Source organism: Spermophilus citellus (genome assembly GCF_964194105.1).
Source record: "Spermophilus citellus genome assembly, chromosome: 4".
In the NCBI taxonomy this organism is placed as follows: domain Eukaryota; kingdom Metazoa; phylum Chordata; class Mammalia; order Rodentia; family Sciuridae; genus Spermophilus; species Spermophilus citellus.
The window spans coordinates 130,149,421-130,166,267 of NC_138185.1; the positions used below are offsets into that span (position 1 = coordinate 130,149,421).

Genomic DNA, 16,847 nt, shown 5'->3' on the forward strand with positions numbered 1-16,847 from the left:
ATACTGTAAAAGAAAAAAATTGTGTAGGCTCTCATATATTTAATGATGACGATTTGGAAAAGAGAACATAATAATCAGAAAATAAAAGGAAGTATAAGAGGTATCTTCTCAGGTAATAGAAAATACCTGGTTGCCTGGAGGAAACATTTGAAAAAGGAAGAAATTGAAAATTGTTGGGAAGACTAGGATTTTATTATTTCTTTCTTCCTGTCAAGTCTCCTCAATTCAAGAGAATAAATTTTCTTGACAAACCAAAGTTGGAGGATAGGTGGGAGCATATGTGGAAACATGTCACTTTCATTGAAGGCAGCAGCCCTTGTATTAAATAAATATAGTAGAATATAATGGAATAAAAATGGTTTAATAAATAGAAGACTGACAACAATGCTGAAACAGAAATGAAGTTTTAATTAACTATTTGATATGAAGATACACTTTAAAGACACAAACAAGAGAGATCAATTTATAGATATTTTCCCCAAACTGTTCTAGATGATCACAGAAATGGTCAGAGTTGATAATCACCTGGTATCCATAGTTAGTCATAGTGGCCTTCATCCATTCTGATGATCAGTGGTATATTCGAATTGAACAGGAACCACCCACCCTGACTATTAAATGTTTTTAATATCACTTCTGGACATAGTGAAGTTAGATAAGTTTTGCATTCCTTGAGCACTGTGTTACTTAAATGTAAAACTAGACTATATAAGATCTCTTGTATCTGATTTATCCCCAAGTATTGGAGTAGAGGTGTAAATAAAGCCTCATGATAAAACTTGTATGTCCTGAGTCTTTAATTTTGCTTACTGGTGTTAGTAGAAGACATTTTTATTTTAAAATAAATATGAACATATTTTGAAGTAATATGCAAAAATCACAGACATTTTAAGAGAAAATATTTTCAGGAAACTTTCTGTCATTGGTGAACTGTCTATATTATTCCCTAGATTATCACCCTATAATTCTTCTATTTATAGGTATTTTAATAGAAAAATCTGAGGGTACAGCTTCAGGGTTTTGTATTTACAGAATTGCTTTTATCACAGCTAGACTGCATAGGCAGTCTTTATGTTCTTTGGCACTCTAAAAAATCAGCATCCTTTCTCTCTTGTCATTAAATCGCCAAATTTTATAACCAACTCAAAGGCTGCCAACTTTTATTATGACTTATCTATGGCAAAATGTTTTAGTTCACTTAGTGCATTGAAAGTAACTTTCATTATTTATTTTATTAACATTTCATGTTCTTTTAATTTTTTATTTCTTGTTTCTGGAAACCCATGTGTTTACCTAATTTTCTCTTTTAAAGAGCTTTGTAGAAAGGATTATGTTGCTTATAAGGATACTTTTCACAGTGCTTTCCATTTATAAAAGAGATGTACATGAAAGTTGAATAGGAGTCAGAATTAAGAATTGCATCATTTGTTTTCTCCTTTTGGGTGAAATTATCACAGTATAGATGAATATTGTATATGAAGTAAATTACCAAATGGATCATAATTGTTTGCAAATGTAAAAATCATTTCTCAATAGAAATAAAAACTAAACAAAACCTGGAGGCCATGTGCTAATATTCATAATAATCTATGAGTAATAAGCATATGCTAAGTAACCTAGACTCTTGTGACAGTTCTGCATCTATCTGGGTATTTAAAAAAACTCATTTTCCTGATCTACAAATAACTAAGAAGGATGAAGTTCTCATAAAGTTTTTAAGAGTCTATAACTCTAAATATATGTAACTAAAACAGATTTTATTTCCTAAAACTTGCATGATAAATGTGAAAATTGGAGCAAAAAAAAAACAAGAATTAAAAGTAAAAGGTCTTAGAAAGATTATTTTAGATAACCTATACTACTAGAAATGGATTTACAACTATAGGTTTTGTCTAACTACATCGTGTATGTGTTTATATACTATTTCCATATAAGTCTCTGCATAATAATGTTTCACTTCAATTTTAAGTGAAGTATTCATTACAACTTTTCTTTGCTATTCAAACATTGACTTAATTCATACCAGAAAATCAATTATGGATAAACACTCTGCTAAACACTAAGGAAACAAATATGAAAAATGTTAGTTCTCCTCTCCCCTCAATATGCTCACAAGATTTCAGTCACAGAAGCCTGATCTAAGGACCTAGATTAGTAAGGTCTTTAAATTATGTAGTAATAATTATGTAGCATCTTCCCAGAGTTCATCTGAGTAAGGGCAATTCTTCCTAGCTTCCTGAAGCCTGATCATGTAGGTAAAACATAAGAAAATCAAATAACTACTATTTCTCTTGACAAAACTTTTTCATATAACTCTCTTATTGATGTGTTACCAAATAATATTTTACATAATGTAAAGGGATTGAATGACAAACATTTTGAAATTAAAAGCACAACATAAAAAGTACTGCCAACATCTGCCAAAGGAAGAATTTTGAAATAGTTACTTGTCTTTCTGATAAGCCTGATATCAGTGGCCTCACCTCAAGCCCTCATGGTATTCAGGGGCTCGTATCCCTAACTATATTCTGTATTTGGAGCATTGTGCTCTTGCCATCTAACAGGAAAATAACTTTCATATTTTGGATGGTGGATATTTCTAGAGGTTAGAAAATTAACTTTTAATAGACACAGTTTTTTTTTAATGATACAGTTCTACTCATGCACTCAAATATATTCTAACTTTAAAATTCTGTAACTGCTTTCATCTGTAATGATTTTACTTATACGATCCAATTTAATTGGTGAGAGTGTTGTGGCAAAACATTTTTCACATATTTGTATTATTCCTTGTGAGACTTCTATTGTAAGAATTGCTGCAGGCTGTCATTTTTGTCTGCCATCCAGAATTTGCTGGCCCCAGTGTTGTGTACTAGTCTTGGTGTTGGTCACAGGGGGAGGGGAAATTTGCAGTTCAGCCAGACGCTTTTGTTATTCCTTTAAAATTAAAAGCATATGAAACAGATACAGCTTATTAAGGTTGTCTTTTATAAATAACATAAACTTAAATAACAAAACAATAAAGTTCAAATACAACTTAAAATAGAGTTTAATGCTGTAACCACAGAAAAAAAGCATGATTATTTATGGGGAGAACATTATTAAAAGTCATATTCCCAAATATGAATTGTACAAAAGATAGATTATGTTACTCGAAAAAATTTAAACATTTCTGAATTTTACTTCTAGGGATTATAAAATGTTATTTTGTGGCAAGTGAGATGAAATACAGTATTATCATCATTATTGCTATTTTACATACAAAATTTTTAAAAACATCCTTGGAGCAATAGCCTTTCAATTTGAGCAGCATTAAGAATTTTGTTCTTGTTAATAAGTACAAGCATGTTCTAAGCCAATAATTTTGTAAAATGGTCTATCTTATTCATTTCCATAATAGATTTTTTCTGATTAGAGCTTAAGTGGATTATAATTTTTCATTGGAAAGCATTTCAAATTACTGCTCATCTTCCTTAGTGTTGGCTTGATTATCTGACAAATCATTTCAGCAGCCTTTAGGGTCTGACATATCTTATATAACATCATCTGCATTATTATTATTATAGCAGCCATTTTATAAGCAGAGAGGAATATTTAAATAATCATTATCAGATAATCAAATCTACCATACTCTTAAGGGTAAATTAATTTAAGAAGAACATTACTATTACTAACACCATGATTGTACAACCAGTTTTACAATTTTTTACAACTTTTATTACTAAATCTGATTTTTGTGTATATTTTTCAACTCTTTCTTTAATGCAGTCTCTTAAAATAAACATAAATGCGCAAGTCCAGCTTGATCAGTTTTTCAGTAGTTTTCCAGCCTTTCTTGGTTACTTCAAAAAAAAAGGAAAGAAAGAAAAGAAAGAAAGAAAACAGTCCACTTAAAGAAATCTCCCTGCTAGAACTGGTTTCTTATATACCATGTATGATTAGGTTATTGCCATAGGAAGAAAGTGGGCTGTTTTTTGTTCTTTCTTTGTCTTTTTCCCTCTTACAGGAACTCCCTTTTGATTCAAGGCAACAAACATTTCTCCTCCACTGTGTGTCCATTTAGCTGATGCATATGTGTTGTAGTGGTTTTCCAGAATTAATTCTTTGAAGTTGCAGTCGTCATTGCATTCTTTCTGTTAGAACAACAAACAACATATTTACATGAGTTTTTAAGGTGTTCAATTAAACAATAAGTAAATAGATAACATTTGGTAGGACTGAAGTATATATAACTTTTTTAACCTCAGATTGATCAGGCCTAATATCGTTTATTAAATATATCTATATAGTATATTGACCCTCCAAAATCTTAAATCTAAAACAAAATAAAACAAAAAAGATAATAATACATATTTAGTTATGCAACATGGTCTCAATAATGTCACTTTTTGGCAGTCACTTTCTACTGTTCTTTAATATTAGGACCTATTTCTCCTTAATTAATAGCTCTCATTTTCCTCCAACCACTGGAAATTTTGTGTAGTTAGTAGAGCCTCTGTCTCTCTTAGATGCAGGACCCATTTCATATCCTTTCCTTGTTTGCCACTACATTGTCTTCAATGGTAATAGGAAATAAAAAGTTAATTTGTTTGTTCATCTATGCAATCGTTCATTTAATCAATTAAACCTATATTACGTTTTTTGCTTGTGCCAGGCATTATGTTGGGCTATGGAAACACAAAAGAAAGTCAATTATACTTTATTACGGTGGCATGAACTGTTACATATTTTACATTGTAATAAAGTGGGAACAATGTGAATGCTTATAGTTCAAATCCCATGATTGTGAGATTGATGTTGATAAATGAACTGAACTCTTCAGGATTTTTCTCCCAAGAATTTTCATGTCAGCAATGTGCAAATGGGTGAACTTTAACAAAAAGAGCTTTAACTCTGAGAGATGGAAATTTTCAGTTTCAAGTATCTGAAATGCATGTGGAAGTATAGAACTGGAAGTATCCTTAGAGGTCAATTATTCCAACTCATTTTGCAGATGAAGAAACCAAAGTTCAGATAGCTTAAGCAAAGTCCAAGGTCACATAAATATGTTTTTTGTCACGCTTGGGCTTATAGCATTTTAAATTATTAAATTATACCATTAGAGAGAAATTAATTCTATTTTTACTTTTCAGAAAGGCAAGATGTTTTGATTAAAAACAAGTTTGAAAAATTAAGTCTAAATTATAAAGTATAAATACCTTTGCATAAAGTTTTCCTTCCTTGTTCATTGCAAGATAGTATTCACTTTCCACCCCTTTGATTGCCACAATTCCAACCGCTACTGTCCTGATTTCCATGATATCTGCAAAAAGTCACAGAAAGATATATCAAGTATTCACTCAACTTTGCAGATTATCCAAGAACAGCCATTATTTATGTTTTACCTGAAAGTTGTTGAGAGTATTACTATACTTGTTTCCTCAGCTCACATCCCCCTACCCTTTACACATACACACAAACACTAGTCACTTAATATGGGAAGTATAAACTGATACTTTTTTATTTTTTAGATATCTGTGTTTGAAGAAATAGTTACATATTCAGACTTATTCTCTAGAACTACATTTCTAACTTAGTATAGGAAGAAAAAAACTATTGTTTTTTTAAACTCCTACCACATGCCAAGGATTATTCTAGGGTCTTTAATATCAACTCATGGAATCAACACAATAGTTGACAAAGCAGGTATTCTTGTTAACCCCATTTCACAGATCAGAAAACAAAGAGGCAGAACTAGACTTTGAACTCAGACAGTTTGGCTCTTAATCATAATGCAATACTATAAAAGTATATAATAAGCTAACATACATTTTTGTTCTTCTGTTTGGTTAAAATTCATCTTTTAATGATGGCAGAATAATTCTTGAATATAGAGAAAATGGATAAAATTCCAAGAGAAGCAATTATAAATGATAACAAACAAAGCCCATTGCTTTTTAAAAAGTGTTTAAAATGTTTTTGATATATGAAAAGACTAATTATAACAATTATTTATTCTGTGCATATAAACTTTTATAACTTTTTTTTAAAGATAGAGTGAGAGAGGGAGAGAGAGAGAGAGAGAGAGAGAGAGAGAGAGAGAATTTTTAATATTTATTTTTTAGTTCTCGGTGGACACAACATCTTTGTTGGTATGTGGTGCTGAGAATCAAACCCGGGCCGCACGCATGCCAGGCGAGCGCGCTACCGCTTGAGCCACATCCCCAGCCCAAACTTTTATAACTTTATTAATTAATTTTTAGATCTTTTTGAGACTCTTTTCATACAACATGCACTTACATAAGAAAATTAACCTAGTTTCTTATATGTCTCCCTTAACATTATTTTTGATGACATAATTAATATAGTAAAATATTATAATGATGTAAATTAAAAGTTTAGTGAATCTTTTACATAACCTGTACTTTTTGCATAGGGATTCAGTCCTGAGACTTTCTCTTCACTGTGCCTAACAGAATGGAAAGAATATTCTAAATGAAAATTATTTGTGTAAATTCTCCCCAAAAGCTTTTTTCTGAAATATTCATGTAATTAACAGAAAATATTTTTCAGTACTAACTGAACTTCATCCTCTTATTTATTATTTTTGCTTCAGTTTTTTATCTGAATAATAAAATTGCTGTTTATAACACAGAAGTTAGTGTGGCTAACTACTTTTTGTCATCTGTTTCATAAGTATGCTGCAAACAGAAGCCCTTTTCCCAATATTCTAGTCAAAGCTCATCCAGTTGTGAGTTTCACAGCTGCTCATCTAGAAATTGGGGTCTGTGAAGAAAATGCAAAATAATGGGTATTGATTTTTATATATTTACAAACCATCATCAAATACACAGAATCCAACATAATTTTAGGATACAAATTAAGAAAACAGCTCTGGTTTCTGAACTCCAGAAGGTAACACCTAATATAAACATAAAACACATATATTAATATAATTAAAAGAGAAGAAAGCTTTTTAGAACACAGGCTTGAAGAGGCTGTAGAAATTTTAGTAATCACTTACAAGAACATTACAGAATGTGATGCTGATGTAGTCACACAACATTCAACAAAGCTTCACTGAGAGCCAATTCTATGTCAGGCTCAATTCAAAGATAAGCACTACCTTCTTAGAGACCTTTATCTGAAAACTCTAAATCTTCTTCATTTTCAATAAATTAAAATAAAGGGAAATAATATATCATACTTCAGAATCCCAGGAGGCTAAATTTGTACTTATACAATGAGGAATACTCAGGAAATTTTTTGATTCAACATATGTCTTCAAAATTGAGTACATCTACTTAAGAACACAATACACAGTTTATAAAGATCTACCCATGTAAAATTTTATGAAGTCAATGTTTTCCTTTACTTCAAGTCCCTTTACTCCTGCCATTCCTCTTTTTACTCAATATTGTGTTTTATTCAGATAAAAAGGAGAATACTGATACAAAGCCTTAGAATACCTTTCATGATTGACCATAGTTAGAAAATGCAGTCTGTAATGTTTGCTGGCTTTTTTGTTTCTACAGAACAAATATTCATCAAATGTAACTATTGATGATAAAGTGTTGTCATCTGTTTCATATATATGCTGCAAACATAATTTGTGGACGCCTTCCCTTTTAGCTCAGGTCATGATAATATGCTTGTATTGCTCTACCCTCAAAAGCTTTTGCTCTATACCTTGCCTGTCCATTGCCCACTATTTCTACATTGCACTGACCATAAGTGATAAACTTTGCTAATCTTGCCCCCCTCCATATATTAGGGTTAAAGATACAAAAACAATAAATCTTTATGAATATTTTCCCTTTAATTGGGATAAAAATAAACTTTTAAAAGGCTAGGTTCCTATACTCTTAATTACCTGGTATATTTTTTAAAAAATTATTTCACATTGGGAAATCAACATGTCTAATTATCAAGAGTAAAACATTAAGGCAGTATTGGCAGAATCAATACACTTTCAACCCTGGTTTTCTAGTCTGTTTTGTCCAATGTACTATGTTCCTCTTTATTCCAGAAAACTCAAAAATGAAAAAATTAACACAATCATTTTTGTTTAGGTAGAGTGGAAGTGATGTTCTCTTTAATATCCACAAATATCTGTTTTAGTAATAGCTATGCAAAATTATGGAATTCTACATACACACCCCCCAATTCAGGAGTCAGTAAATTGCTCAGAAAATACAATATAAGAATATATAAAGGCAAACACTAAGTTAGCTACCAACATAAATAAATTATTACTTGGTTTCGGGGGATTTTTTTTTTTTGGTCCCAAGGATTTAACTCGGGAACACTTAGCCACTGAGCCACATCCCCAGCCCTATTTTATATTTTACTTAGAGACAGCGTCTCACTGAGTTGTTTAGCTCCTTGAAGTTTCTAAGGCTGAGTACATCTATTTAAGAACACAATATACAATTTATAAAGATCTTGTGATCCACCTGTCTCAGCCTCTCTAGCTGCTGGGATTACAGGCATGTACTACTATGCCTGGTTGGTTTTTTAATCTATAATATATCTGTTGTTTTATGTAAGATGGAAACGAGAGTTTGTCTTGTGGATCTCTATTTTTTATTTAAGAGAAGATTGTTTATATAAGAGAATTCATAGGACATTTATTTCCAATGAGGTGAGGAATATTACATAGTGAATCAAATTGTTAATATAATGACTATAATAACAATAGTAGAGTTCAGAAGAGGGAGAGATCAACTCATACACTAAAAAAATGAAAATTGAGACAATATATGAAGTACATTGATCATTTAAGTCTTCTCAACAATATGAATAGTATAAATTCATTATTTAGGATATCATTCTTAAAAATTAGTGAATATGCCCTAAATGTTTCCCTATTTACCCCCCTGTGGCTCAATCATTCATGAATTAATTTAAACCCTTTGCCCATGTAATACTTAAACCTTTATCACACTTGCAATAAAATTGAGGAGCATTGGGGTAAGTTGTTATTACTTAAAAATATTCTCCAAAATCTATTTCCAGAATTTTAGGTATTCCCCTAATCTTGTATTTTGGAAATTGATGCTAATTCTTTATCTTTATTACAAATAGCATTATGATTTTAATACTCTTTAATGTTCCTGTTTGAAAAGTTATTTTAATGCCTCATCACACAGAAATCCACCCCCTATTCCAGCATATTAATTATATGTTTTTACTGAACCTTTTAAGCTTTATATAAATGGTCTCAAGGGAACATTATTAATATGGCCATGGTAACATAACTAAACATTACTTTAAAGCTGTAAAAAGTTGAGATAATTAGAAAATTAAGCTAATTAGAACTTTTAATTTTGTCCTTGACCAAATTTACCTTCTTTGGGCACATTAAGAGTAGGAGCTGGTATCAACAACAACACCAAAAAAATCAAACAAACAAAACAATATTTCTTTCAAGACTGGATTGTTGGGTGGAAAATCTTAATCATCATATATTTATATTATATTTAAGGCTAAAGATTTAATTCATTTTATATCATAAAATACATTTACATATATTCATGTATATAAAATGCATCCAGTATCTTTAAAGTATTAAAAAAAAATTCTTAAGATACAACAACTAAAAAAAAAAAACAGTTGAAAAGTGGGTGAAGCATCTGAATAGACATCTTTACCAAAGATGGTAAATAAGTATATGAAAAGATGCTCAATGTCATAAGCTAGTAGAAATTATAAATTAAAATTACAATGAAATATCACTATAAGACTGCTATAATAAGCCTGGTGTGGCAGCACAAATGAGTAGTCCCAACGACCGTGGAGGCTGAGGCAGGAGAATTGTGAGTTCAAAGGTAGCCTCAGCAACAGCAAGTCTCTAAGCAACTCAGTGAAACCTTGTCTCTAAACAAAATACAAAAAAGGGCTGGGGGTATGGCGCAGTGGTCTCTAGCAATTAGAGAAATGCAAATCAAAACTACTCTAAGATTTCATCTCACTCCAGTCAGAATGGCAGCTATTATGAATACAAACAACAATAAGTGTTGGCAAGGATGTGAGGAAAAAAGTACACTCATACACTGCTGGTGGGACTGCAAATTGGTGCAGCCAGTATGGAAAGCAGTATGGAGATTTCTTGGAAAATTGGGAATGTAACCACCATTTGACCCAGCTATCCCTCTCCTCGGTCTATACCCAAAGGACTTAAAAACAGCATACTACAGGGACACAGCCACATCAATGTTTATAGCAGGACAATTCACAATAGCTAAACTGTGGGACCAACCTAGATGCCTTTCAATAGATGAATGGATAAAAAAATGTGGCATACATACAAAATGGAATATTACTCAGCAATAAAAGAGAATAAAATCATAGCATTTGCAGGTAAATGGATGAAGTTAGAGAAGATAATGTTGGGTGAAGTTAGCCAATCCCAAAAGACCAAATGCAGAATGTTTTCTCTGATATAAGGAGGCTGATTCATAGTGAGATAGGAAGGGGGAGCATGGGAGGAATAGACAAACTCTAGATAGAGCAGAGGGGTTGGAGGGGAGAGAAAGAGGTATGGGTTAGAAATGATGGTGGAATGTGATGGTCATTACTATGCAATGTAAATGTATGAAGACATTAATTTGTGTGAATATACTTTGTATACAACCAGAGATATGAAAAAATGTGAGCTATATGTGTAATAATAATTGTAATGCATTCCACTCTCATATATAAATTTAAAAATTCTAAAAAAACAGAGATAAAGGAAGCTGTAAGCAATATGAAACAGAACAATGAGTTCTATTTTGAAATAATTATGAATCCTCAGGATGGAATACATAATAATAGTTGAAATACAGAGCATTAATACATGGTACTATGGCACAGGTAGACCAAGCTTGAGAATCAGTAAGTGATGCTCACAATTTAGTTAACCAAGATAAGTGTTTCATTCATTTACTAACTTTAGAAAGAATACAATGATTCCTATTTCCTATTATATGTGGCCAATTTGTTTATTTTAATAAGCATTTTGAACTCATGGATTTAAAGGTATTAATGCTTTCTAATCCATCACAATTATCATCCATATTAAAGTTCAAATTTTCTCATCTTTAAAAAAAAAGTGGGGGAGTGTGGCTCAGTGGTCGAGTGCCCCTGAGTTCAATTCCCAGTACAAATAAATACATAAATAAATAGATAAATAAATCTGCTATGATAACTAAAATCCAAAAATCTGACAGTACTATATGCTTGCAAGGATGCGAAGTAACTCAAACCATCTCTTATTGCTAGTAGGAATGGAACATGCAGCCACTTTGGAAGACACTTTGGCAGTTTCTTACAAAATAAACATAAATTTATTATACAACCCAGCAATCATCCCATAGGTATTTACATTATTGACTACAAAACTGATGTCCACACAAAAATCTGAACATGAATGTTTATAGCATCTTTATTTACAATTGCAACCAAGGTGTCCAATAGATGAATGGATAAACAAACTGTCTTTGATTATAGGAAACCTCTTTTTATTTTTTCCCCATAATAAAGGTTGTTTTAAGATTTTCATGAACCCCAGATATTGTTATCTCCTGAGCACCCTACACAGATTAATCATATTAAAATATACCCATTTTCTCAATCCATACATTATAATTACAGTTTTATGTAATTTTTTTGAAAATATTTAGCCTAAAATAAACCAATGAACTTACTCTCTTAGCTATAAATTTTCTATAGCTATTATGCATTCTCAAGAATTCTTGCAAAGTAAAACAGTACTATCAAATTGTTTTCAAATGTTAGGAAAAATCTTAATTGTAATAAATAATGTATTAAATAATTTAAATAAATATTAAATAATTGTAATAAATAATAAATAATGAAGATGTTTTATATGTTAAGTATTTTGAATGTTTATTTTTATTTTATTTTCAAATTTTAATGCCAACATCTTAAAGTTTAAATGTATTTTAAGCCTTTAGAATTTTCATAAACTTTATGTTCTAGGCATGTAAGCCAAAAAATAAAATGTTCCTGCCCTTAATTCTGAAATCTTTTCAAAAAGACTACTACTCTGGTTCCTTTTTGTGTGTGCCCCTTTTCCCCACCTTTTTTTTCCAATGTATTCTAACTTCTAATTGCTTGATTGGTTTTCTCTTGTCAAGGTCATAAGGTATCTCTTAACTTCCAAATCCAAGAGTTTTCCCAAACTTACAACTTTCTTCTATGCATCCTTTGTCAGGCTTGATATACTTATTCTATTCCGAATCCTCACTGTTTCACTGATTCTACATGACCCTGGTATATTAATTTGCTCAAAATGAGTAATTTTTGTGTAACCATATCTATGTATTTTCGATGATTTATTATATTGTTTTTGTGCTTAAGCCTTTTCATATTCCATTGTCCAAAAGTATATTTTATTCCAGATTTTTTAGTTTAAATTTCAAAAATTTTCTTAATTTCATCTGGAATTTATTTGAGGTATAGTGTAAGATGAGACCCTAAATTGATATTTAATCATACAAATAGAAATCTTATTTTTTCAACATTATTTATTACACTATGCATCCATCTTTTTTTTACTGATAACGATGCCTCTCTTTTATCTTTTACCAACTGTTCTGTCTCATTGATTTATTTATCACAACAATTTATTATAGGTTACCAATTCTTATTACACTTAAGGTAGCTCTGATTCTAAGTATAACAAATTGTTCATGGCTTTATCTCTAAATTTATATAGAATAAATCAATACCATTTCCACATAGCCCTTCAGAAATGGGAAAACATTGTTTATACTCACCATCATTCATAGTTTGTTTGGCCATTATTTATGAATTCCAGACTCTTCACCAGCTATATTATTTGCTAAAAATTAGTATCTCAGCAATCACTGACCTAAGAAAGCCTGAGACACAATGTTCTTCATGATTTTCCTTTATATAGACTACAGACTTAGTTTATAGTAATATGATCTTATATTTTTCCTTATGAGTATTTTTATACTCATTATTTTAGAGTTTATATATATTAAAATGCATGCCTGTTAAAAATAATTTTGTTTTGGATTAGGGTATTTTTCAAGATTGTATTATAAAGTTTGTTTAAATGTGGTAAACTATATTTTTATACATAAACATAAGTGTTAACTGCTCGTCTTTAACAAATGAAAGCTTTTTATTTCTTTTAAATTAATGATATATAAAACCCATGATTCATAAACAAATAAATTCAAACTACTTTATGTGCATATATAGAATCAAAAGTATATCAAATGTACATACACTGAAATATAAATATCATAGCATCAAAAGTAACAGATCATGCTTTTCTAAAAGGATTATTAGAATCCTTCCATTTTATGCATAAAACAGCTCACTTATTTATATAATTTTTTTAGTTTCTGAATAATGAAATAAGAAAATGGTTTTATTCTGTAATTTGTAAATAATGCTGCACAAATAAAATACTGCAGGTGTAGAGAGTTTTTCACAGATATTTATTGAATGCATATTGCCAAACCCCATTCTAAGCACTTTACTGATTGAAGAAGTTTACCTAAAAATGAATTGTGAATTGCCAAATAAACCTCAATTAAAAATAAAATAAATAAAAAGTCAACTTAGATATTTGTGTTTCTTGTAAGCTTATATTTAACTGAATGTCTTTTGTACATTCTATTGTTAGCCTGCTAAGCAGAACTCAACAGGATATGAACATGAATCAACCTATTTATATAATAGTGAAAGTCATCATGACTTGATGAAATGATGAAAGGGTGAGTTAACTAAGTCATGAACAAATTTATCTCTCCAGTTACCAGGCATCCATATTTAATGTTTGTGGAGGCACACACACCATTCTTTTCTAAAGTAGAAAAATATAGAATTGATTTTTTAAAAAATGCAAGCTGAAAAAAGATTCTATTTTGACTTAATACAAATTAATCCCCCAAGTATCCTGGAAACCTGTAATTCTTCCATATACAACTGTTTATGAAATGGTAAGCTGAAATTCTTAATTTACCTAAGATTATGTTAACTATTTAGAAGCAGTAACTCATTGATGGCTTATATTGAGGTTGCAAAATGCCCAGGACTTAATTTATGCGGATTAATCACATCCTTTACAACTTGTCATCATGCAATTCATTTTTCCACCAAACTTCAGGTTTTTATAATATTCAGTATTCCTGTCTGTCACAATTTTTTAGCTTTTAATTTAGCTACCTCAATCTTGTTTGTAAATTGGCAAGAAAATCATAAGGAAATAATACATGCTATCCAACAAACTATTCCTTTCTTTTTCTGTCATTGACAAATTTGAAACATGTCTTTAACTCTCATTACATAGCTCTCTTCTATCTACTATTTATCATTATATATGTCTTTTTAATACCCACTTAAAGTTACACATTTTGAAATTGGTCCTCTTATTATGAGCTTTCTGTTCTCACATTGTCATATCTTTGGTTTGTAAGTCTTCAAGTTTATGAGAGCACAGTGTCATTCATTGTATTATTCTTTTAATCAATCATATGCAAGCATTTTTCTCCCCAAATTTCTGAGCAAAGTATATTAATCATTGTTTCCCAATTTCCATTTACCTCTTCTTCTACAGTGATAGATATTTTAACTAGCTGTGGAAAATAAACACTAAATTTCCTAGTCTCCCTCTCAGCTTTTCTCCTATCCATCCCAAGTTCTACAGGATGGATAGGAGATAAATGAATTGTCCTTTGGCATCTTTCAGAAATCTTCCATAACAAGTTCTTTATACCTATTTAGCTTTTTACAGGAGTTCTTCATACCTATTTCTTCCTCCTTTATTCTATCCTCTTGCTAGAATTTGGATTCTGTCTTGAATTGTGAGAATGAAGTGACTGTGGAAAGGTAAATTGAATAAGCCTTAAAACTCCCAAACGCTGTGTGGTTTTTTTTAGCAGAATTTCCATATTTCAGATGTTTATTTGATGGAGAAATACTATTTTGTTTAAGCCAAATCAAATTTTAGCTAAGTCACCTCAATTTCATTTTCCTGTAAGGCTCATTCTTCCTAAAAGTCACATAAAAAATCCAATAGTCCATTTTTTCCCAGTTATCTGAAGCTACCAAACAAAAAGGCAACACTATTGTTAATAACAAGGTATTTATTTTCATTGGTTCTTTTTTAAAAATTTCTGAAGTCATGAGATTAAATTAGAAGAAAAATGAAAACAACACCTGTGTTTTCATGTCTTTCATTTTCCAATTCAGAACTTTAGTGTCACTAGAGACCCAAGGTTTCTTCCAGTGCTGTCATTCATTCCTACATGTGTCAGCATTAGATTAGGCTGATAAATCTTCACCGATTCTTCTTTACATCTTGAGGCACATATGTGGAAGGTCCAAGCCCACCTAGTAAACTATATCAAATCTATGTTCACTTGCTTCCTAACCAGGAAATGACCTAATTTCAGCTAATTTTTCTGAATGCTCTTTTTTTGTTACAAAAAAGCATGAGATGCTGTTGCTGTTGTGATTCTTTCAAAAAGATCAGATTCACCATTTTGTTTAGAATATAACTGTTCATTTGTGAATAAAACAATTTATTGAGAACTTAACTATGTTCAGTACTCTGTTTGTTCTCTTTCTCCTCAATCAATTTATTCCATTTGCCATAATCTTAATGGTGGTTAGGATTCTCTAACCTCTTTAATTTTTTTCTTCTTGGCTTCCCCCCGAATAAGTTTTTCTGCTCCCACTGAAAATACTTATCTTCTTAAACAAGTTATAATATAGGGAAAATATCTCAAGTCTTTTTACTTTCACATCTAGCCAAGAAAAACAGTCTAAATTTACATTGCACATGAACATAGACCATCTCAGACACAAGAATAAATACAACTAATACATTCCAAGTCAATCACAATAGTTTCCTTGTTGTCCTCACATCCAGGAGAGAAGCGAGCTATCCCAGCATTGGGTCTGGAAGTTGAGGGAATGGGCATAGCAAGAGGAATGTGTAAGAGGAATGTTGAATTCCCAGAAGCATTTCTTTCAATTCTTTCTGGCTGATTCTTCACATTACTACTTCTATACTTTGTTAGTCTTCTACAAAGTGGTACATAATACTGGAATGTACCACTTTGATATCAAATCTAGCTTCCTTAGTACGTGTGAGAAAACACAAATATTCAACATAAACTTGACATCAATGAATCAAATTATTTCTACCATATTTATACATTCCTCTTGCTATGCCCATTCCCTCAACTTCCAGACCCAATAGATGTTCAGGTTAAGTAAGGTATAGGAGTTGAGGAAGCCAGGATCATTTCAAATCCCAGTCATTTTGAGAGTGAACAGATAAGAAAAGTTAGGGGGGGTACTATTTTCACTAGAGTGGGAATGATGATGTATGGAGTTTTTATGACGATACTAAGCTTGAAGTGATGGTGGTTTTATGTATTCTGTTCATTAAATTTGGCGTGAGCTAATCACTTTGTGATCTAAATACATAATGAAATTTTAACTACACAAGGTAATACAGGATTCACAGAATTTTTTATCAATAAATAAGAAGTTTGTATAGCATCAAAAAATTTTCAGAAATTAATCTGATTTCTTAAATACAGTAATAATGTGTTTTTAAATTTTTTTAATATTTGGTATTTTCTCAGCATTCCCATTGTTGAAGAATTATCTGTAGATATTACTTGAAGTGTCTTCACATATGAACCCCTCCCTCTTTCATCAATAATCTGTAGTCACATTCTAAAATTTCATCATTGTATATGCCTTGAGAACAATACTGAAGTCTTCAAAACATGGAACAAAATCAAAATTTCCCCACTTGGTTGTATTCAGAGATTAAATTTTAGTAGCAAGAATTACACTAAGAAATG

General features: G+C 30.9%; 1 protein-coding gene across 1 annotated transcript in view; it reads right to left on the bottom strand.

The window, feature by feature from the left end:
* Positions 1-387: 387 nt before the first annotated feature.
* Positions 388-16,847, bottom strand: part of FGF7 (fibroblast growth factor 7) — a 60,142-nt gene continuing 43,682 nt past the window's right edge. The window contains exons 3-4 of the mRNA XM_081292146.1: positions 5,199-5,302; positions 388-4,133 (exon numbers count right to left, since the gene is read on the bottom strand). Coding sequence (XP_081148272.1) covers positions 3,939-4,133; positions 5,199-5,302 — 299 coding nt within the window. The 3' untranslated portion in view covers positions 388-3,938. The remainder of the gene's footprint in view (positions 4,134-5,198; positions 5,303-16,847) is intronic.